The sequence below is a fragment of the Manis pentadactyla genome, chromosome Y (assembly GCF_030020395.1).
Source record: "Manis pentadactyla isolate mManPen7 chromosome Y, mManPen7.hap1, whole genome shotgun sequence".
NCBI lineage: Eukaryota > Metazoa > Chordata > Mammalia > Pholidota > Manidae > Manis > Manis pentadactyla.
In genome coordinates, this window is record NC_080039.1 from 24547612 (window position 1) to 24572072 (window position 24461).

Below are 24461 nucleotides of genomic sequence, written 5' to 3' on the forward strand. Positions count from 1 at the left end.
GATTACCGATTCAAGTTCAATCTTAGTATTGGTCTGTTCAGATTTTCTGTTTCTTCTTAGGTCAGTCTTGGAAGGTTGCATTTTTCTAGAATGTCCGTTTCTAGTAGGTCATTCAATTTATTGACATACAATTTTTCATAGTATTTTCTAATAATCCCTTGTGTACCCATGGTGTCCTTTCTCATTTCTGATTATATTTATGTGTGTACATTTTCTTTTTTTCTTGGTATATCTGGCTAGGGGTTTATCTTTTTTATTTCCCCAAAGAACCAGCTCCAGATAGGCTCTGTGGTTTGCTCTTCTAGATTTTTATTTGTGCTCTGATCTTTATTATGTCCCTCTCACTGAGTTTGGGCCTTACTTCTTCTTCTTTTCTGGTTGCTTTGTGAGTTTAGACTTCTTATTTGGGATTGTTCTTCTTTCTTGAGGTGAGCCTACATATTGCTGTGTAGTTTCCTCTTAGAACTGCCTTTGCCACATCCCGCAGGTTTTGGGCTGTTTGTTTTCATTTGTCTCCATATATTGTTTGATCTCTTAATTTTATCATCGATCCACTGATTATTTATAAGAATGTTGCTTAGCCTCCATGTGTTTGTAGACTATTTTGTATTCTCTGTGTAATTTATGTCTAGTTTCATACCATTGTGGTCTGAGAGGCTGCTTGATAAAATTTCAGTCTATTGTAATTTATTGAGGGTCTTTTTGTGGCCGCCTCTGTGATCTGTGCTGGGAAATATCCCACGTGGACTTGAATGTGTGTACGGCTGCTTTTGGGCAGACTGTTCTGTAGATGTCTGTTAGGTCCATCTGTTCTAATGTGGTGTTCAGAGTCTCTGTCTCTTTATTTTCTGTCTAGTTGATCTGTTGGTGTGAGTGCTGTGTTAAAAGTCTCCTGATACAAATTTGTTGCATTCTGTCCACCTGTTTAATTCTGTGGTTCTGTGTTTTACATATTTAGGTGCTCCTCTTTTGAGGGCCTGATTATAATGGTTACATCCTCTTGTTGGACTGACCCCTTTCTCATTATGTAAGGCCCTTTTTGTATCTTGTTACTTGTTTTCTTTTGAAATCTATTTAGTCACGTACTGGTATTGCTACTCCTGCTTTTTTCTGCCTATAATTCGTGTGAACTATCTTTGTCCCTTCCTTCACTTACATTCCATGTAGGTCCTTGAATCTGAGATGAGTTTCTTGTAGATAGCACATAGATGGTTCTTGTTTCTTCCTTTATTTTTGTATCATTAATGTACAGTTACCTGAGCAACATGGTTACTAGACTCCTCCCCATTATCGAGTGCCGACCACAAACCCCATTACAGTCACTCTCCATCAGTGTAGTGATGCAATAGAATCACTACTTGTCCTCTCTGTGTTGTACAGTCTTCCCCATGAGTCCCCCACTATATTGTATCTGCTAATGATAATGCCCTTTTTATCCCCTTATCCCTCCGTTCCCACCCATCCTCCTCAGTCCCTTTCTCTTTGGTAACTTAGTCCAGTTTTGGGTTCTGTGATTCTGCTGCTCTTTTGTTCCTTCAGTTTTTCCTTTCTTTTTATTCACCACACATGAGTGTAATCATTTGATAGTTGTCTTTTTCCACCTGGCTTTTTTCACTGAGCAAAATACCCTCTAGCTCCATCCGTGCTGTTGCAAGTGGTAGGATTTCTTTTCTTCTTATGGCTGAATAATATTACATTGTGTATATTTACCACATCCTCTTTATCCATTCATGTACTGTTGGACACTTAGGTTGCTTCTGATTCTAGGCATTGTAGGTAGCGCTGTGGTAAGCATAGGGGTGCCTATGTCTTTTTCAAGCAGGGCTGCTGCATTCTTAAGGTAAATTCCTAGGAGTGGAATTCCTGGGTCTAATGGTATTTCTATTTTGAGTTCTTTGAGTAACCTCCTTTCCTGTGGGAAACATACTGCTTTCCACAGTGATTGAAGTAACTTACATTCCCACCAGCAGTGTAGGAGGGTTCCCCTTTCTCCACATTCTCGCCTACATTTTCATAGTTTCTCTTTTGGATGGTGGGCGTCCTGACTGGTGTGAGCTGATAATCGTACTGTGGTTTTAATTTTCATTTGTCTGATGATTAGCGATTTGGAGCACCTTTTCATGTGCCTAGTGGAGGTCTGAATTTGTTTGGAGAAGTGTCTGCTCAGCTCCTCTGCCCATTTTATGATTGGCTTATCTGCATTTTGCGTGTTGAGGTGTGTGAGCTCTTTATATAATTTGGATGTCAACCCTTTATTGGATATGTCATTCTCCCATACTGTAGGTTACCTTTTTGTTCTACTAATGGTGTCCTTTGCTGTACAGAAGCTTTTCGGCTTGAAGTAGTCCCACTTGTTCATGTTTGCTTTAGTTTCTGTTGCCCGGGGAGACATGTTCATGAAGAGGTCACTCATGTCCGTGTCCAAGAGATTTTTGGCTGTCTTTTCCTAAGAGTTTTATGGACAGTTCTCTCGACTTACGTCCAGGTCTTTGATCCATTTCGAGTTTACTATTGTGTATGGGGTTAGACAATAATCCAGTTTCATTCTCTTGCATGTAGCTGGGCAGTTTTGCCAACACCAACTGTTGAAGAGGCCGTCATTTCCCCATTGTATGTCCGTGGCTCCTTTATTGTACGTTAGTTGACCACGTGCGTGTGGATTAATGTCTGGACTCTGTATCCTGTTCCACTGGTCTGTGGGTCTGTTCTTGTGCCAGTGCCAAATTGTCTTGATTACTGTGGCTTTAGTAGTGCTTGAAGTTGGGAAGTGAGGTCCGCCAACTTTACTCCTCCTTCTCTGGATTGCCTCGGCTCTTCGGGGTCTTTGGCCCCGAATTTTAACACTACTTGTTCCAGTTCGTTGAAGGAAGCTGTTGGTATTTTGATAGGGATTGCATTGAATCTGTATATTGCCTTAGGCAGGATGTTCGTTTTGACAGAATTATTCCACCTAGCCAAGAGCATGGGATGAGTTACCACTCGTTAGTGTCCTCTTTAATTTCTCTTAAGAGTGTCTTGTACTTCTCAGGGTATAGGTCTTTTGCTTGCTTGGTTAGGTTTATTTCTAGGTATTTTATTCTTTTTGATGCAATCATGAATGGAATTGTTTTCCTGATTTCTTTTTCTGCTAGGTCGTCCTTGGTGTATAGGAAATCAACAGATTTGTGTGTAGTGATTTTGTATCCTGGAACCTTGCTGAATTCATATATTAGTTCTAGTAGTTTTGCAGTGGAGTCTTTTAGGTTTTTTCTGTACAGTATCATTTCAGCTGCAAATAGTGACAGTTTGACTTCTTCTTTACCAATCTGGAGTCCTTTTATTTCTTTGTTTTGTCTGATTGCCATGGGTAGGACCTCCAGTACTATGTTGAATAACAGTGGAGAGAGTGGGCGTTCCTGTCTTTTTCCTGATCTTGGGTGAAAAGCTTTGAGCTTCTCCGTGTTGAATATAATGTTGCCTGTGGGTTTGTCATATATTGCCTTTATTATGTTGAGATTCTATGGTTACTAGACTCCCCCCCGTCCTCAAGTCCCCACCCCATACCCCATTACAGTCACTGTCTATCAGCATAGTAAGATGCTATACAATCTCTACTTGTCTTCTCTGTGTTGTAGAGCTGTCCCCATTCCTCCCCCCTACATTATGTCTGCTAATCATAATGCCCCTTTCCCCCCTTTGTCTCTCCCTTCCCAGCCATCCTCCCAAGTCCCTTTCCTGTTAGTCCATTCTTGGTTTCTGTGAGTCTGCTGATGTTTTGCTCCTTCAGTCTTTTTCTTTGTTTCTTATACTCCACATATGAGTTTAATCATCGGGAAGCAGTCTCTGGGATGATCTCCTGAGCTGCGGTAGTCAGGGCCGCCCTCAGGCTAGCCTAGAGGACTGCAGGGGCAGGGCTTCACACCCGTGCTGGTGTGTTCTCCTGAGAACAGCGCCTCTTCCTGCCTTCCAGATCTTGCTCCAGCTTCCGCTGCCTGTCCCAGTTAGCTGCATGCTTGCAGGAGACTGCGTGGTTGACGTTGGCGGGGCCACTCTCCGGCTGCTCCACAGCTCTGCCGGGTCAGCCGGTCTCCCTGCAGTGCTGCCCAGGGGGAATGAATGGCATGGTGCTTATCGCCGTGAGGGGCTTCAGGGCTGCTTTACTCCCCAGGGAGTTAGGGGGCCGGAAGTTTCTCAAGATTCCCAGCCTGCTGGGCAGAGTGTACTGGGACAATTTTGTTCCGCCGTTAAGCCCTTGTCCCTTTAAGAGATTTAAAAAGGGCCCGCTTCTCTCTTTTCCCAGGGCAGCTTGCTGTGGGGACCTGCTCGCAGTGTCTGTCTCGGAAGCTACCCTTCTGTTTCTCTAATGTCCAGCACACCATGCAATGTGTGTCTCTGCTCCCTGTGCAGATTACTAGGGCTGGTTATTTAGCAGGCCTGCCCTTCCACTCCCTCCCCACTCCAACTTCTTTTCTCCCACCGGTGAGCCGGGGTCGGGGGAACACTCGTTTCCTGCCGGGCTGCGACTTGTATCTTACCCTTTTCGTGAGATGCTGCGTTCTCGCAGATGTAGGTGTAGCCTGGCTATTGTGCTGTATCTTCTGGTCTCTCTTTTAGGAATAGTTGTATCTGTCATAGTTTCAAAAATATGTATGGTTTTTGGAGATTTCCGCAGCCCTACTCTCACCACCATGCTGAGCCATCTCTCAGTTCTGGTTTCTTTATCCATTGTACCACTCTATATCTTTTGCTTGGTGCACTTAGTCCATTTACATTAAAGGTGATTATTGATTGATGTGTACTCATTACCATTGTAGGTTTTAAATCTGTGGTTACCAAAGGCTCAAGGGCAGCTTCTTTACTATCTAACTGTCTGCCTTAAATTCCTGAGTACTCTATTTCAGACACAGTCCAGAGGTACTTTTTTTTCCTCCCTTCTTCCTCTTTCACACTTACATACTAGGTGTCATATTCCTCACTTTTTGTGTATTCCTTGACTGGTTTTGTGAGTAGTTGATTTAATTTCATATTTGCTGGTAATGAACTGGTCTACTACCTTTACTGTGAGTTTATTTTCACTGGTGACAGCTATTTCGACTTAGGAACATTTTCATCTAGAACAGTCCCTTGAACATATCCTCTAGGGCTGGAGTAGTGGTGGTGTATTCCTCCAACTTTTGTTTATCTGAGTATTGTTGATTTCGTGCTTCAAATTTAAATGATTTTCTTGCCAGGTAGAATGTTCTTGGATGGAAGTCCTTCAGTTTCATTACATTAAACATATCATGCCACTACCTTCTGGCCTGTAAGGTTGCTGCTGAGCAGTGTGCTGAAAGCCTTACTGGATTTCATTTATAAGTTACCTTTTTTCTCTCTGGCTGTTTGCAGTGCTCTGTCCTTGATCCTTGCCATTTTAATTATTATATGTCATGTTGTTGCCTTCCTAAGGATCCTTTTGTTAGGGCTTTTCTTCTCTTCTGTGACCTGAGTGTAATTTCCTTCCCCAGATTGGTGAAGGTTCCAACACTTACTTCTTCAAAGAGAGTTTTTATCCCTTCAAAAAGACTTCTTATCCGTTTGTCTTTTCTCCTTCTGGTACCCCTGTTATGCTAATATTGTTCCGTTTGGTTTTGTCACAAAGCTCTCTTAATAAACTATTCTTTCTTTCCTAGTGATCCTTTTTCCTGTTTTTTGGCTTCACTGTTTACTTGCTCCCTAATTTCCTGATTATTTTTCATTTCTTCATCCTGTGAAAGCCTGCTATTAAATCCCCTTGTTGCATTTTTTTTCAGATACTGTTTTATTCACCTCTGAGTGACTTTTTTGCAGGTTGTCTTTTTGTTGAGGTGTGCTCCCTTACTTCCTGAATATTTTTCTCTAGAGCCATGAGCATGTTTACAACTTCTACTTTGAAGTCTTTATCCAGAAGATTGGTGATTTCAGTTCCACTCAGCCCTCTTCCTGATGTTAGGTCTTACAGTTTTGTTTGGATCAAATTTCTCTGTCATCTCATATTTTCAGTGTTTCTTATGGAGTAGTAGATTTATGCAGGATGCCTCTAGTGCCCAGAATCTCTAAACAATTTTGCTTTCCGGTGCAGGAGCCCCAACTGTTGGTGTGCAGTAGGCTGGGTTCCTTTCGGTCTAGCTTGTAATGACCTGATTTTAGATGGGTTGTGTGAGCCGTCAGCTCATTGACACACAGTGAGAAGCCATGGGGCTGCTCTGCTGTAGTTGTTTTGAATGGAGCGACCCTTTCCCCAACCTGCAGCAATAGCATGATCTGCCGGCAAGTAGGGCAGGCGCCTCCTGGGAGGAAGGAGCCCCTGGGGCTGGCTGGCCAAAACAGGACTGAGAAAGCTGAGAGCATCTCCCTGTGACTCCCCAGCAGTGAGGTGTGACACCAGTGTCAGGGTAAATGGGCTGTTCACAGACCACATGTGGAGGGAAGAGCCTCAGGACTGCACCAATAGAGCTGCTGTGAGTAGAGCTGCTCTCCACCTGGCCTGCAGCAAAAGCACAGGTCACAGGCAGGTGGAACCAGTGCTTGCTGGGAGGAAGTAGCCTCCAGGGTATGGCTTCTGTGGGCAGATCCTCAGTTGGCCCAGTATAGGACCATGAAACCTGGGAGGGTCTCCCCCTGCCTATCTGGCAGCAAAGTATGACACCACCTCCAACCCAAGTGGGCCATCCACAGGCCACGTGCTGCAAGGAGGAGCCTCAGGGCTGAGTTACTGGGGAGGGGAACAAAGCCTCCCTGTCTCCCAAGAGTTCCGAAGCTGTTAGGCTGAGGGTGGGCTGGGGAGGTATTTTCCACCTGCCTTTTCCAACCTCAGCAGAGAGCTCTGTGTAACCCTTACCCATCTAGCGCTCCTCTCATTGCTAGGAAGCCTTTCCAACTCCCTCTTTGCTTTTGTCTCAGGGAGACCAGTAGAACATGCCTATCCTCCACAAACAGCTGGAATCACTGCCTTCCAAGTGTTCATTCAGCCTGTCTGTTTTGTCCAGGCCCTCTAATTACTAGAGCACCATGTAATGTGGGTTTCTGCTCCCAGATCTCTAGGGCCAGGTGTTCAGCAATCATGGGTTCCTACACATGCCCGGCTCTGTTCCTCTTCCTCCTGCCTGTGGAGGAGGGCTTAGGTCCCACCATATAATCAGCTTTGCCACTTTCCCCTCTTCTTCCCTTCCTCCCTGATGTGCGTATGTAGTTCTGCAGTCTTCATGTTATTTTCAGGGTTGGTTATATTTGCTATAATTTCATGTTCTCTGTGTTTTTTGCAGGAGGGTTCTGCCTTAATCTTACTACTCCACCATCTTTTTTCCCAGAGTCCTCTATACTATCTTTTTAATTTGAAATCTTACTTAGTAGTAGCTGGCCAGTAGACCCTCAAGTATTGACTGTGAATGATGAAAATCACATGTGTAGAACAGTAAATTAAATGAAAATTTCAGCTTCCCTTAATTGACATTAAAGAGAGTAACTGGAAGGAAGCATTACACCAAATCAGACTTCTACATGATTTGCCAAACTAGTGACAGCAGGAACCACCATCCCAAAGTCTTAAATTCCTTAAAACATGTATTTTTAAGAACTTCTTTAACAAAACTTGATTGTGAAAGAAAGGTAGAGAGGGTGGGTGGTGAATCTGTGCAGACTTTTTAGCAAGTTTGAGGGATAAACATTAGAACACAGGTAGCAAAAGAACCTTTGAACTAAAGTAAGGAACAGCTTAAAGACTGGAGTGACAGAAAGTGAGAGGTATAAATTAAAGATGAGAGGATGAGAAATTGAAAGTCTGTTTATCTGGTACCCTCATTTTGCTCAGTCATTTCACAGCAAGCATAGTAATCTTTTGGGAAAGAGGAAAAGGCTTTGCCCAGAGACGTGTAAAAGATGTGTTCAGAGGGCTGTCACCTGCTTCAAGTGAGAGTGAACCCTGTTGTAGGAAGAGTATTGAGTTAGTCTGAAATTGGAGTTTACAGAGCAATATTATATTTTAACAGGCAAGTGAGAGAGGGTGTCTATAGTGTTGGGCATCTGGGATACTTTTTATGCAGATCACCATTAATTCTATTGTAAATAAGGAACACTGATGTAGACGGAGAAAGATGACATCCTGAGACAGAGGCAGTGATTAAGTAGCATATTGTTGGGTTGGTTACTGCAGATTTTTGAAATTTAGTTTTGTGCAAGTTTATTCCAAGTAAAAAGTTGTGTTTTTTCAGATGAACCAAGTTACTCACGATCACATGGTGATACTACAAAATGTCCTTCAGAGCATGCCTAATCCGTCATCTGAATACATGCTTAGAAATGTTTCTGTACGTCTTGCTCAGCAAATATCTGGTGAGGTTAGTATCAAAATTTGAAGACTCTGGCATTTTGGGTGGTTTTATTTTGTATTACTGTTGACAGTCTCTTTTTGTTCAAATATATAAAGATGCTGAACTTGAGGTTATTGAGACTGTGTCACTCTAGTGTGAATCTTATTATTTCAGATGAAGTTTCATGTTAATATTATCTAAATACTAGTATTAAGAAAGTGCTTTTTAAAAGTTTTTAAACAGATTTTTTTGAGTTATACTTTCTGTTGCATAAACTAGATCAAAATAAACCATCTGGTGAGTTTTGACAGATGTTTAATGACACACTCAAGGTGAATTTCCATCAGCCCCAATAGTTTTCTCCTCCTGGCTCCACGCAACCACCATTCTGCTTTTTGTTACATGTAAATTTCTTAAGTTTCGTTAAATTTACATCACTGGAATCATATTGTATGCTCTTTTGTGTCTGCATTATTTCCATCAGCATAATTTTGAAATTATCAGTGTTATATTTTGCATCTGTCCTTTATTCCATTTTGAGTAATACTACTTTTTATGGGCTTTCCTCCTGTTGCATTAGTAGACATTTGAATTATACTAGTTTCTGACTTTTGGGAATAGAACTACTTTGAAAATTCATTAAATAAGGGCTTCTGTGGGTGCATCTTCTTTCTGGGTGAAGACATACATAGGAATGAAAGGCTGGATTTTCCCATGTTCTAAAAATTTTTATGAAAAGTATTATAGAGCCCAGATTAGATCTTAGCCTAAAGCATACTTTGTGACTGTAGCTGACAATAATGTTTGTTCTTCATCTACTATATTTTATGACTTGATGTAAAGGTATTTAAAAATGCACCCATTACTACTTTGGACCTTAAGGGTAATGTGAAGCATTCACTTAATTTACAACCACTTATACTACCTCTTTAACAAGGAGAAAGTTTTGTTTTCTGATTATTTCACTTTGATATTCTATCAGCACTTTTAATTACTGGTTTTTTTTTCAGGCTTCAAGATATATGCCTGATACTTGTGTAATTAGAGCTATACAAAAAATCGTCTGGGCATCAGGATGTGGGGCATTAGAGCTAGTCTTTAGCCCAAATGAAGAAATTACTAAAATGTACGAGATGACGGTAAGAATTAGTACAAAAATATATTCCTTGTTTGTTAGTTGTACATATGACCAAAGTTTCGTGTCTGCTGTCTTTTAAGGAAAAAGTCATTCGTATCTAGTAGTTTAAAATGAACTTCTAGATGCAGTTCAGATGAGAATATATATGAGTTATTTTTGAAAATAAAAGACTTCAGAGTTTCTCTATAACGCAGCTTTTTTCTGAAACTTTTTTTTTTTAACTTCTTGGGTTGAAAATATAATGGATTTTCTTTTCCTAGTTCCCTTTAATTCTTTCTCAGTTTTTTTGTCCTGAATGAATTTTGGTAACTGTCTGCTGTGGAATTGACATTTAACAAGTATTTTCTTGGCTCATTTAGAGCACTCAAAAGCAGGAAAAGTGTACCATTTTGGTATTATCCCTAAGCTTTGTTGAATTAAGCAGTTACTTGCAGAAATGAGATTTTGTTTAGCTCTTTGAATCCCCAGTCATATTTACTTGTCTTGGATAGTCACTTCTGTAATATTTTAAGAGAGCAAAGTGGGTAGGTAATAGCCTTGTACAGCTTCCCTTTTTGGAATATTTAAATGTTGTTTGCCAGACATAAACTGTACCTATTTTTCGATGAGTAAAGGAAGATTACAAATGATTAGCTGCCTACTTGATTATATTTTTGTTTGGAAATGCCTTCTTGAACATTGGTATAGGGCTAAGTAATTTTTTAAATAAGATTGCATCTTAGTAAGCTGTGTGATAAAAACTACACACTAATCAAAAATACAAACTGCAGGGCCAGAGGGATTGTTTAGGAAGGAATACTGACTGATGCAGAACTTTACCACTCACCCAAGTGACACTTAGTGTTTGTGATCAGACACCTTTAATCCCCTTTGGGGGTATTTTTCTGAGGGTCTCAGAAGTGCAGATGAAGGGACTGAAGACAGGCCACTTTAGAGATTAGGTAAGTTTTAAATGTTAGCTACATTTAAATACAGGTTAGATACAGGTTAAGAATTTTTTCCTGAACCTGCATCACTGGGTAACAATGAAGCAAAACTGAAGGAGTAAAGCAGCAGACTCACAGACTCTAAGAAGGGACTAGCTGCTAACAAAGGGGAGAGGTGGGAAGGGAGGGAGAAGGGGATTAGGGGGTGTTAGGATCGGCACACCTGGTGTGGGGAGGATCATGGGAGAGACAGTGTAGCACAGAGAAGACAAGTAGAGAATCTGTGGCATCTTACTACACTGATGGATGGTGAATGCAATGGGGTATGGGGGGAACTCGATAATGTGGGTGAAAGTAGTAACCACGTTATTTTTAATGTGAAACCTTCAGAAGAATGTATATGGATGATACCTTAGTAAAAAAAATGAAAATAAAAAATATATCACTGGGTAATTTGACTCCTGATTGTAATTTTACAGATCACCAATGCAAGTAATGAGCCAGATACAGAAGATGAACAGGTTTGCTGTGAGGGATTCGAAGTGATGACGTTATGTTTTGCTCTACTTCCAACAGCTTTGGATGCACTTAGTAAAGAAAGAGCCTGGCAAACATTTATCATTGACTTACTATTGCACTGTCCCAGCAAGTAAGTGATTATTTTTTTCTTTAGGGTTTTGTTTTGTTTTGTGTTTTAGGAAGGAAGGCACGCCTCATTATTTTGAGCAAAAACAGATTAATTTTGTTAAAAACATCTTTGAAGTCAAATGACACTTATTCTCGTCTACATGGCACATTGGTGTTTATGAAACCTTCAACATGTCTCACTTAATCTGTGCTACTTTCTTCTTATCTAAACGGCAGTGCTGATATTTTTTTCCTTTTACCGGGCTTTTATTGTTGTGGCGTATATAATCATAACAAGGTATTTGGACATTTTAACAACTTCTAAGGGGGCAATTCAGTGGCCTTAAGAACATTTTCAGTGTTGTACAGTTATCATCACTATTTCTTTTTCCTTATTTTATTCTTCTGATAGTTCACTGTTAGTGTATACAAGTGCAACAGATTTCTCTGCTTAATTTTGTATCCTGAAACTATAGTGAATTCACTTATTTTCCTAATAGGTATTGGTGGACTCTTTAGGGTCTTCTCTATATAATATATCATCTGGAAATAGTGACAGTTTTACTTCTTCCCTAGCCATATGAATGCCTTTTTATTTCTTCATCTTGTCTGATTGCTGTGGCTAGAACCTCCAATACTCTGTTGAATAAAAGTGCTAAGAGTCAGGATCCTTGTCTTCATCCTGATCAGTGAGGAAAACTGTATAAGTTGGCAGGTTTTTCACCATTGCTATGTAGTCTGTGGGTTTATCTTATATGGCCTTTACTATGTTGAGGTATCTACCCTTTACACTCACTTTGCTGAGAGTTTTTATCATCATCACTATTTCTTAAACTTTTTATCACCCCAAATTTTTCTAAAGAATTAATTTGTTTTTCTTTAAGAAAATAAGCTTTTCTTGGTTTGAAAAAGCTGTTTCACAAAACCTTCCAGCCCTAGTTAGCTCTAATCCACATTCTATCTAGATGAATTTGCCTACAGTCAATCCCACATATAAATGGAATCACAATATTAGTCTTTTTGTGTTTGGATTGTTTCACATGACATAATGTTCTCAAGGTTTATACGTGTTGCCGCATATTTCAGAATTCTCTTCCTTTTTAAGGCTGAATATATTCAGATGTACAACTATATCACATTTTCGTTAATGCATTCATTTGTTGGTGGATCCTTAGATTGTTTCCGTTTCTGGCTATTATGAAAAACACTGCTTTGAGCATTGCTATGAACACAAATAACTGTTTGAATGCATTTTCAGTTCCTTTGAGTATATACTTGGATTGAATATGCTAGATTACATGGTAAATCTATGCTTAACTTTTTAAGGACCTGCCAATTTATACATTAGTTTCACCATGGTATACTCACACCAGTCAAGTACCAAAGCTCTACTTTCTCTCCCCTACTTCTTCTTCTCTCTTTTTTTAAATGTAAAAGCCATCCCAGTGATGTGGTATCTCATGGCAGTTTTGATTTTCACTTCCCTAGTGATGACTGATTCCAAGAATCCTTTCTTGTGCTTCTTGTGCGTCTGCAGAGAAAATTCTATTCATTTTTAAATTCTGATATTTATATGAACTTTAGGATGGGTTTTTACATTTTGGCAGTCAATACCATTGTTATTTTGGAAGGGATAACATTACATATGTAGACTGTTTGGGTAGAGTGGTAGTATTGACATCTAAATAATACTAAATCTTCCAATACATGAGTATACATTGTCTTGTTTATTTAGGACTTTAATTGCTTCAAACACTGCTGTGTATCTTATTAATTAGGTTTATCTTTTCCTGAGTATTGTATCCTTTTTGCTGCTCATGTAGGTGGGATTCACTTTTTATGATTTTTATTCATTTTGCACTTTAACAGCTTTGCTGAATTCAGTTCTTTAAGGATTCTTTCTTTTTTTTGATACCATTAGTGTACAGTTACTTGAACAACATTATGGCAACTGCACTCCCCTATTATCAAGTCCCCCACATCCCCCTTTACATTCACTGTCCGTCAGCATAGTAAGATGCTATAGAATCATTACTTGTCTTCTCTGTGTATAGTGCTTTTCCCGTATCCCCCCATCCGCTACATTATGTGTGCTAATCATAATGCCCGTTTACCCACCTTGTCCCTCCCTCCGCACCTATCTCCCCAGCCCCTTTCCCTTTGGTACCTGTTAGTTCATTCTTGGGTTCTGTGAGTCTGCAGCTGTTTTGTTCCTGCAGTTTTTTTGTCTTTGTTCTTATGGTCCACAGATGAGTGAAATAATCTGATACTTGTCTTTCTCTGCATGGCTATTTTCACTGGGCACAATACCCTCTAGCTCCATCCATGTTGTTGCAAATGGTAGGATTTCTTTTCCTCTTATGGCTGAATGTGTACCACATCTTTGTGCATTCATGTACTGTTGCACACTTAGGTTGCTTCTGTGTTCTTTTCATTGTATATAGTGCTGTGATAAGCATACGGGTGCATATGTCTTTCTCAAATGGGACTGCTGCATTCTTAGGGTAAATTCCTAGGAGTGGAATTCCTGGGTCAAGTGGTATTTCTGTTTTGAGCTTTTTGAGGAACCTCCATACAGCTTTCCACAATGGTAGAATTAGTTTTCTTTCCAACCAGCAGTGTACGAGGGTTCCCCTTTCTCCACATCCTCGCCAACATCTGTTGTTTGTCTTTCAGATGCTGGCCACCCTAGTTGATGTGAGGTGATAACTCATTGTGGTTTTAATTTGCATTTCTCTGATGACAAGCGATGTGGAGTGTCTTTTCATTTGTCTGTTTGCCATCTGAATTTCTTCTTTAGAGAAGTGTCTGTTCAGCTCCTCTGCCCATTTTTTAATTGGATTATGTGCTTTTTGATTGTTGAGGTGTGTGAGCTCTTTATATAATTTGGATGACAACCACTTATCGGATATGTCATTCATGAATACATTCTCCCATACTGTAGGATGTCTTTTTGTTCTACTGATGGTGTCCTTTGCTGTACAGAAGCTTTTTAGTTTGATATAGTCCCACTTGTTCATTTTTGCTTTTGTTTCCCTTGCTTGGGGAGATACGTTCATGAAGAAGTTGCTCGTGTTTATGTCCAAGAGATTTTTGTCTGTAGTTTTTTTCTAAGAGTTTTATGGTTTCATGACTCATCATTCAGGTCTTTGATCCATGTTGAGTTTACTTTTCTGTGTAGGTTAGACAATAATCCTGTTTCCTTGTCTTACATGTAGCTGTCCAGTTTTGCCATCACCAGCTGTTGAAGAGGCTGTCATTTCCCCATTGTATATCCATGGCTCCTTTATCGTATATTTTCTGACCATATATGTTTGGTTTATATCTTGGCCCTCTGGTCTGTTGCATTGGACTATGGGTCTGTTCTTGTGCCAGTACCAGATTGTCTTGATTACTGTGGCTCTGTGTTAGAGCTTCAATTTCAGAAGAGAGATCCCTCTGATTTCTTCTTCCTTCCCAGGACTGCTTTGGCTAATCGGGGTTTTTTGGTGTTTCCATATGAATTTTAGAACCATTTGTTCCAGTTCGTTGAAGACTGCTGTTCGTATTTAGTTAGCGGTTGCTTTGAACATGTAGATTGCATTAGGCAGGGTGGCCATTTTGACGATATTAATTCTTCCTAGTGAAGAGCATGGAGTGATTTTCCATTGGTTCGTGTCCTCTTTAATTTCTCTTAGGAGAGTCTTGTAGTTTCAGGGTATAGGTCTTTCACTTCCTTGGTTAGGTTTATTCCGAGGTGTTTTATTCTTTTTGATGCAATTGTGAAAAGCATTGTTTTCCTGATTTCTCTTTCTGCTCGCTCATCATTAGTGTATAGGAATGCAACAGATTTCTGTGTATTAATTTTGTAACCTACAATGTTGCTGAGTTCAGACATTAGTTGTAGTAGTTTTGGAGTGTTTTCTTTAGGGTTATTTTCTGTGCAATGTCATGTCATCTGCAAATGGGCAGTATGACTTGTTCCTTACCAGCCTGGATGCCTTTGATTTCTTTGTGTTGTCTGATTGCCATTGCTAGGACCTCCAGTACTATGTTGAATAAAAGTGGGGACAGTGGGCATCCCTGTCTTGTTCACGACCTTCGGGGAAAATCTTCCAGCTTCTCGCCATTAAGTATAATGTTGCCTGTGGGTTTGTCATATACGGACTTTATTATTTTGAGGTATATGTCCTCTCTACCCATTTTGTTAAGAGTTTTTATCACGAATGGACATTGAATTTTGACTAATGCTTTTTCAGCCTCTATGGAGATGATCATGTGGTTTTTGTGCTTCTTTGTATTGATGTGGTGGGTGATGTTAAAGGATTTTTGAATGTTGTACCATCCTTGCATCCTTGGGATGAATCCCCCTTGGTCATGGTGGATGATCCTTTCAGTGTATTTTTGAATTCGGTTTGCTAATATTTTATTGAGTATTTCTGCATCTGTGTTCATCAGCGATATTGGTCTGTAGTTTTCTTTTTTGGTGGGGTCTTTGCCTGTTTTTGGTATTACAGTGATGTTGGCCTCACAGAATGAGTATGGAAGTATTCCCTCCTCTTCTCCTTTTTGGAGAACTTTAAAGAGGATTGGTTTTAGGTCTTCACTGAATGTTTGATAAAATTCAGAGGGGGGAAGTCATCTGGTTCAGGGCTTTAGTTGTTAGGTATTTTTGATAACCAGTTCCATTACATTGCTGCCAATTGTTCTGTTAAGATTTTCGTTTCTTCCTGGTTCCATTTCTATTACGTTATCTGGTTTGTTACTATGTAATTTTTCATGATATTTTCTCATAATTCTTTGTATTTCTGTGGTCTCCATAGTTATTTTTCCTTTCTCATTTCTGATTCTGTTTATGTGTGTAGACTCTCATTTTTTCTTGGTAAATCTGCCTATGGGTTTATCTATTTTGTTTATATTCTTGATGGATCAGCTCCTGGTTTCACTGATTTTGTTGTTTTATTCTCCTCTATTTGATTTGTTTCTGCTTCAGTCTTTATTATGTCCTTCCTTCTACTGACTTTGTGCCTCACTTTGTTCTTCTTTTTCTAGTTTCAAAAACGGTCTAGTGAGTTTAGACTGTTCACTTCTGACTGTTCTTCTTTCCTGTTGTCAGCCTGTATTGTAATATTTGCAGCTCACACGGCCTTCACTTTGTCCCACAGATTTTTGTGGTATTGAGTTGTTTTTTTCAGTTGTCTCCGTATATTGCTTGATCTCTTCTTATTTGATAATCTATCCACTGATTATTTAGAAGCATGTTATTAAGCCTCCATGTGTTTGTGTGCTTTTTCATTTTCTTTGTGTTAATTTATTTCTAATTTTATACCTTTGGGATCTGAGTAGCTGGTTTGTTCAATTTCAGTCTTTTTGAATTTGCTGAGGTTTTTTTCTGTGGCCTCGTGTATGGTCTATTCTGGGAAACATTCCATGTGCACTTGAGAAGAATGTGCATTCTGTTGCGTTTGGATGTACTGTTCTGTGTATGTCTGTTAGGTCCGTCTGTTGTAATATGTTGTTCAGTGCCTCCGTCTCTTTACTCATTTTCTGTCTGGTTGATCTATCCTTTGGAGTGAGTGGTGTGTTGAAGTCTCCTAGAATGAGTGCATTGCATTCCATTTCCCTCTTTAGTTCTGTTAGTATTTGTTTCACGTATGTAGATGATCCCCTTTCGGGTGCGTCGATATTTATAATAGTTCTCTCCTCTTGTTGGACTGCCCCCTTTATCATTATGTAATGTCCTCCTTTGTCTCTGGTGAGTTTCTTTGTTTTGAAGTCTATTTTGTCTGATACAAGTACTGCAACTCCTGCTTTTTTCTCCTTATTAGTTGCATGAAATACCATTTTCAATCCCTTTACTTTCAGTCTGTGTATGTCTTTGGGTTCGAAGTGAGTCTTTTGCAGGCAGCATATAGATGGTCTGGTATTTTTATTCATTCGGTGACTCTGTGTTTTGATTGGTGCCTTCAGAGCCTTTACATTTAGGGTGATTATTGATAGGTATGTACTTACTGCCATTGCAGACTTTAGATTTGTGGTTATGAAAGGTTCAAGGGTAATTCCCTTACTATCTGACAGTCTAATTTAACTCACTTTCTGTGCTAATAAAAACAGAACCTAAAAGTTGTTTTTTGTTTTTTTCTCCTTTTTCTTCCTCCTCCCTTTCTTTATATGTTGGGTGTGATATTCTGAGCTCTTTGTCTATCCCTTGATTGACTTTGGGGGTAGTTGATTTGATTTTGCATCTGTTCAGTGATTAATTGTTCTACTTTGCTGTGGTTTTATTTTGCCTGGTGAAATGTATTTAGCCTTAGGAATACTTCCATGTGTAGTAGTTCCTCCAAAATGCACTGTCGAGGTGGTTTGTAGGAGGTAAATCCTCTCAGCTTTTGCTTATCGGAACATTGTTTAATCTCTCCTTCAAATTTAAATGATCACCTTGGCAGGTAGAGTATTCTTGGTCCTAGGACCTCCTGCATCACTGCATTAAATACATCATGCCACTCCCTTCTGGCCTGTAAGGTTTTTGTTGAGAATTCTGATGATAGCCTGATGGGTTTTCCTTTGTATGTGATCTTTTCTCTCTCTCTAGCTGCTTTTAAAAGTCTGTCCTTATCCTTGATCTTTGCCACTTTATTTTTTATGTCTTGGTGTTGTCTTCCTTGGATCCCTTGTGTTGGGAGGTCTGCCTAACACTTCGATGGCTTGAGAGACTGTCTTCTTTCTCAGATTGGGGAAGTGTTCAGCAATTGCCTCCTCAGTGACACTTTCTGTCCCTTTTTCTTTCACTTCTTCTTCTGGTGCCCCTATTAGGAGAGTAATGTTCCGTTTGGAACTGTCACACGGTCGTCTCAATGATCTTTCATTCTTAGAGATTATTTTTTCTCTCTGTGCCTCATCTTCTTTGTATTCCTCTTCTCTAATTACTATTCCATTTACCGTCTCTTCTACTACATCCAATCTTCTTTTAAATCCCTCACATGTTTCATTTCAGGTACGGAGTGTCTTGATGATTGAATCTCCATCTTAAATTCATCCCTGAGTTCTTGAATATTTTTCTGCCCCTCCGTAAGCATGTTTATAGTTCTTACTTCGAACTCTCTTTCAGGAATACTGGTGAGTTCAGTTTCATTTGGCCAGTTTTGTGTGGTGCCCTCTAGTGTCCAGAAGCTCTAGTCTCTGGAGCTGCTCAGCCACTACGTGAGGATGGGGGTCATAGGGGAGTGGTGCTGGAGCCTGGGAGGAGGAAAGAGCTAAATTGACACTGCTTTCCGGCTGCAGTGCGTCTCCAGTGTCAGAGCCAGTGGGCCAAGCACACAGTTGTAACCCTCCGTGCTTGGCGTCTCTAGGGGCCTCCCTCCGGCTGGCCTGATGCCAGCAGTGACTGCTGGTCTGTGAGCAGGTGCCGGCAGGCCAGGAGAAGGTGCAGCAGTCTGAGTGTCAGTGTTGGGGGCCTCCAAGCTGAGTAGCCAGCTAGGGGGATTGGACCTCCCGAAGCTCCTCAAAGTTCCCAATCTGCTGGGCAGAGCGCCCGCGGACAATCTTGTCTGCCTCTCCCTTCTCCCGCGCAGCAAGCTCCGTGCAAACCCTGCACCTTCAGCAGCCATCTTGCTGCAAGGAAGCCTCTTAGACCACACGCCTTTCCTTTGTCCCAGAGCGGCCAGGTGGGGATTCTTACCCTGCACAAAGGGCCGGAATCTCAGTCTCTCAAGCACTCCACCTGTCCCTGCTCCCCAACCCCACCAACCTCCAGGGCACCATACAATGTAGATTTGTTTTCCAAAGTAGGCCTCCGGGGCTGGGTGTTCAGCAGTTCTGGGCTTCCACCCCCTCCCTGCTCCATTTCTCTTCCTCCTGCTGGTGAACTAGGGTGGTGGAAGGGCTTAGGTCCTGCTGGATCAAGGCTTTGGTACGTTACCCTCTTCCTTGAGGGTCTCTATGCAGTCGGGTGCAGCCTTCTTTCCTGTTGCTGTTCTAGAGTTAGTTGTGTTCGCTATATCTTCATACTATCTGTGGTTTTTGGACTGTCTCACCTCTCGTGCCGCCATCTTGAATCCCCTAGGGGTTCCTTCTTTTAAGGATTTTTCAAAGGGCCAGTGGGTATGAACTTGTAAAGTGGTCTCAAAAATGCTTATCTCTAGTGTGATACACTAAGTCACTTCTGTTATCAGTCCTCTAGGTAATTCTGCAAAATTAACTTAACACAAGTCTAAGTTCCTCACAAGGGGAACAGCTCCCCTCTGGGAACCTTAGTCTGGGCTGCCTGCCCTGCCACCAAGGTGGACTGAGTTCTTGTCTGTTTGCTGAAATATGTGGAGTTTCTTACTTCCTAACTTCCTGCCTTTTAAAAATGGAATCTTAGCTTTAAGATGGAATCCTTCCTTTCTTACTATGCTAAAAAGTATAAAATAATTTGATTTGCCATTTTAAGTCTCAGGTAAATAGTGTTAGATATATTTACATGGTTGTGCCCTGTAAGTAGAAGAGCTCTAGTACTTTTTCTTGTCATGCAGAACGGAAAGTCTACACCAACGCAACACAAATTTGTCTACCTATCTCAACACCAGTGCTTTCCCGCACTACCTTTGTTAGGGGGGCATTGTGTATTTTCCTTGGTTCTTGTCCCTCCTGGAACAAAGAATTGAAGGGCAGAGACACTGTAGTGAAACAGTGAAAGTTTTAAAGTTACTTACAGAGAGAAAAAATACAGGCAACCTCAGGGAGGGGAGGCGCCCTGAAAGGTTGGGGATTCCTCCTTTTAAGGATTTTTCAGGAATGTGACAGAGAGCTAGAAGGGTGAACTTAAGTGGTCTTCTCCTCAAGATGTTTATCTTTTTGAGACACAGAGTCTCTTCCCAGTCCTCTGGGTAATTCTCAAAATTGACATAAGAAGTTTACTGCTCTGGCCCCCTCCCAGGATAGCAGCTTACTGGTTTGGGAGCATATCAATTAAGACTGCCTGCCCTGTGCCCCAAGGTGGGATGAGTTATTGTCTGTTTGCTAAAGAGTTAGTTAAGAATCTTACTTAACTTCTTGGGTATTAAAATACAGTCTTTAAGATAGAATCCTTCTTGCTTTTTACTATGTTGTTTATGGCAGGACCAGCATAGTAAATGAATTGCCTAGGAAACAAACTACTTGATCAGTGGTGAAAGGAGAGAAAAACAGCATGTAGGTAAAGGTAAAAAATAAACTGGGCCCAGATGATTAACATAATAAAGATGGGCTATGCCGAAGTACCTTCCTTTATCTGGGCAATATTCAAACATTCCAGGCCAAGTAGCTCTTGGCTTTTCAAGCTTTAATTCATTAACTCTGGGTCTTTTTAATGGACTTCCCTGGCCTTTTTTTCTCTTTCCACCCTGCCCAGATCTATTTTCCTGCCTAACACTTTCTCCGCACTCCATGCTAGCAAAGTGCTTTTCTGTGCGCCGTTTTCGTGCAGCCACAGCACACTCTGGTTTCCCACCCTCCCCTTTTTGGAAGAACTCTATGAGCCGCTCCTTGGTGATGGCAGGCAGCAGACCAGTTAGGTTCCAGGAACTGAGGGGAGGAGAGAATGGCCATTTTATCTCCACTACTTGCCCAGAACCACCTGAGGCTGCAGCAGTAAACATCCATTCATATGCCAGGCGGTAAATTCTGGAAACTACCACTTACTCCACAATGACCCTTTTTTTTCCCTGATAATTTTCCTTGCTCTCTATTTTGCTCTGAATTATAGCCACTCCAACTTTCTTCTCAAGCAGTTTAATTTTCACTGCATCTTTAAAATTCATTTCTTAAGGCATTTAATAAATGCCAGTGTTTAGTTGGGTATTTATGCCCTATGACTGTCGTATCTTTTATTTGGTTGTATTTTGACCTTGGAATTTAAAAGTGATTAATTTTGAATAAATACCAACTGTATTCGTTGCTTTTTTTTTTTTTAATTCTCCATATAGGTTCTTCCCTGTAACTTTTTTTGCTTTCTCTGCTTCTTTTTCCTTTTCCTTTAAGTGCAATCACGTTATTATTAGGTTTCTTTAACAGAGGTTTAACTATACTTGGAATTTTTTCCAAATTTGGCAAAATGGTTACAAGTGCTAAAGTTACCACTACAGAGTAATAAGCTTCTTTGATACGTTCTATTTTTATTACAAAATTTTGAGAAAGCAGATACAGGAATTTTTGTTTGGTTTCCTCTGCCTTACTGAAGTGTCCTTGATAAACTAAAAGGTATATGTACATAAGGTACACAAGGTAATGTTTTAGACACACACGCATGCACGCACACGTGCGCACGCATTCCTGCTCTGCTGAGACCGAGTAAAGAGAAGAGCAAGTTGTAGGGCTTAAAAACGAGTTTGTACTCTCAAGGCAGTAGGTCTCAGTCTCTCCTGGCTCTGGCGCTGCTTCCCCCTGCTTCCCAGCATGGGCTTAATACTCTCCTAGCGCCAGGGCTCCATCGCTTCCCTCTGACAGACTTTGTTCCCTACTGGCTCTCCAAGCTTCCCTTCTCTGCTCTTGACTGTTCTCCCTTCCCCGCCCCTTGCACCAGGAGCACGTCTGTGGGCTAGCCTCTGTGGTAACTGGCAGTCACCCCAAAATACCCAACCAGTTATGCATCAGGAACTGCGGAGAGGAGAGAACAGTTGTTCCCTCTCCATCTTAACTGATTGAAGTGATATCTTACGGCATTTTTTATTGATATGAAGTGAACTCTTACGAAGGTTTCACAAGAAAAACAGTGTGGTTACTACTTTCACCCTCATATGATTAGCGATGTGGAGCATCTTTTCACCTTCCTGTCAGTTGTCCGAATTTCTTCTTTGGAAAAGACTCTTATTCACATCCTCTGCCCATTTTTTCATCTGGTTGCTTGGTTTTGGGTATTGAGTTGTTTGACTTTGTTACGGAAAATAATGAAAAAACCCGTACCAGACTCCTATCATTGACGGAAGAACCAGGCGGCACTCGGTCGTCTTGGAGTGTTGAGGCTTTACTTCACACCGGCGGGCTCAGAGGGAAGTAATCTCCCAAAAGTCTGAGCCCTGAACAGGGGCAAAGGGAGCAATATATATCTTTCTGCTTCTGTATCTGTAACATTCCTACATGCACAACAAGCGAGCAATCGAGGAGTGAAGAGTTTGGGGAATGAACCTAGGGAGTGCTCGGCAGAGTGGGGCGTGTAGGGGAGCGGGAAATTAAGGGAGTTTCTGTTGTCTTTGCTAAGAAGAGCAACAGAAAGGAGCCACCTGGACTAGATTGCTGTCTTTGTACGTTTTTCCCTGTTGACTTCTGTACATATTTTGGGTGTTAAATTAACCCCTTATGGGATAAGTCATTAAGGAATACATTTGTAGGATGCCTTTTTGATCTGCTGATGGTGTCCTTTGCTGAACAGAAGCTTTTTAGTTTGATGTAGTCCCATTTGTTCATTTTTGCTTTTGTTTCCCTTGCCCAAGGACATGTGTTCAGTAAAAGGTTGCTCACATTTATATTCAAGAGATTTTTGCCTATGTTTTCTTCAAAGAGTTTTACTTTTTGTGACTTACAAAGGTCTTTGATCCATTTTGAGTTTAGTTTTCTAAATGGAGTTAGGCAGTAATCCAGTTTCATTCTCTTACATGTAAGCTGTCCATTTTTGCCAGTATGAATTGTCGAAGAGGCTGTCTTTTCCCCATTTTATACCAATGGCTCCTTTATCATATATGAATTGGCCATATATGTGTGGGTTTACATCAGGGCTCTATTCTGTTCTAATGATCTATGGGTCTGTTCTTGTGCCTGTACCATACTGTCTTGGTTTCTGTAGGGAGCATAATCCCCCAGCTTTGTTCTTCCTTCTCTGGATTGCTTTGGCTCTTCAGGGTCTTCTGTGGTTCCACATGAATTTTAGAACTGTTTGTTCTAGTTTGTTGAAGAATGCCGTTGGTATTTGATAGGGATTGCATGGAAACTGTAGATTGTGTTAGGCATGATGGTCATTTTGACAACATTTATTCTTCCTATCCATGAACAGAGGATAGGTTTCCATTTATTGTTATTTAATTGCTCTATGAGTGTTTTGTAATTTTCAGTGTTTAGGTCTTTCAGCTGCTTGGTTAGGTATTTTTGCTGCAATTGTTAATGGAGTTGTTTTTCTGATTTTCTGTCTGCTAGTTTATGCTTACAATATAGGAAAGCAGCAGATTCTGTGTTAATTTTGTATCCTGGACCTTTGCTGCATTCAGTTTTTTGGTGGAGTCTTTAGGTTTTCTATTGTATAATAGCGTATCATCTGAAAACCCTGACAAGTTTAACTTCTTCCTTAACACTTAGGAAGCCTTTTATATCTTTGTGTTTGTTGTCTGATTGCCGTGACTAGGACCTCCAGTACTTTGTTGAATAAAAGTGGGGAGATTGAGCATTCTTGTTTTGTTTCTGATCTTAGTGAAATATATTTCAGCTTTTGAGTGAACATTCCTACCTGCACAGCAAGTCAGCAGGCACGGGGGAGTTAACCTGGGGAGTGCTCGGCAGAGTGGGGAGTGTAGGGCTGTGGGTTTTTCATGCATTGCCTTTGCTATGCTGAGTTACATATCCTCTATGCACTTTTAATTGAGAATTTCTGTCATGGATGAGTGTTGAGTATTGTTGAATGCTTTTTCAGCATCAATTGAGATGATCGTGTTGATTTTTGTCCTCTTTGTCAATGTGTGTGATGTTGATTGATTTTCAGATATTGTACTATCCTTGAATCCCTGGAATAAATCCTACGGTGATGATGCATGACTTTTTGATGTAGTTTTTAATCCTGTTTGCTAATATTTTGTTGAGGGTTTTTTGATTACATTCATCAGGGATATTGGTCTGTAATTTTCCCTTTTTTGCACTGTAATGCTGGCCTCATAGAATGAGTTTGGAAGTATTCTCTCCTTTTGTACTTTTTAGAAGACTTTAAGAAGGATGGATATTGGGTCTTTTGTAAGTGTTTGCTAAAAATTCAGCTGTGAAGCACAATATGGATGGTCACAGGGAAGGCAATATAGCACAGAGAAGACAACTGCTAACTCCTGCATCTTACTGTGCTCATGGACAGTGACTGTAGTGGGTTACGTGAAGGGAACTTGATAATAGGGAGGAATGTAGTAACCACAATGTTCCTCATGTGAAACCTTCACAAGATTGTATTTTAGTGATACCTTTATAAAAAAAATTCAGTATGAGACCATCTGGTCCAGGGGTTTTATTCTTAGGTAATATTTTGATTACCAATTCAATTTCATTGCTAGTATTTGGTCTGTTCAGATTTTCTGGTTTTTCCTGGGCCGGTCTTAAAAGTTGTATTTTTCGAGAAAGTCGTCCATTTCTTAGGTTATCCAGTTTGTTGGTGTATAATTTTTCATATATTCTCTTACAATTTTTGTATTTCCAAGGTGCCTGTCGTGATTTTTCCTTTTTCATTTCTGATGGCATTTACATGTGTATAGTTTATTTTTTTCTTGATGAGTCTGTCTAGGGGTT

General features: G+C 40.5%; 1 protein-coding gene across 3 annotated transcripts in view; it reads left to right on the forward strand.

The window, feature by feature from the left end:
• The window catches only part of LOC130682127 (probable ubiquitin carboxyl-terminal hydrolase FAF-X), a 193361-nt gene that overhangs the window by 86384 nt on the left and 82516 nt on the right, over window positions 1–24461 (forward strand). For 2 of the 3 annotated variants that reach the window (XM_057496258.1, XM_057496257.1), the window contains exons 23-26: window positions 7652–7671; window positions 8205–8330; window positions 9314–9442; window positions 10847–11016. In XM_057496258.1, coding sequence (XP_057352241.1) covers window positions 7652–7671; window positions 8205–8330; window positions 9314–9442; window positions 10847–11016 — 445 coding nt within the window. The remainder of the gene's footprint in view (window positions 1–7651; window positions 7672–8204; window positions 8331–9313; window positions 9443–10846; window positions 11017–24461) is intronic. The other variant, XM_057496256.1, reaches the window with a different exon arrangement.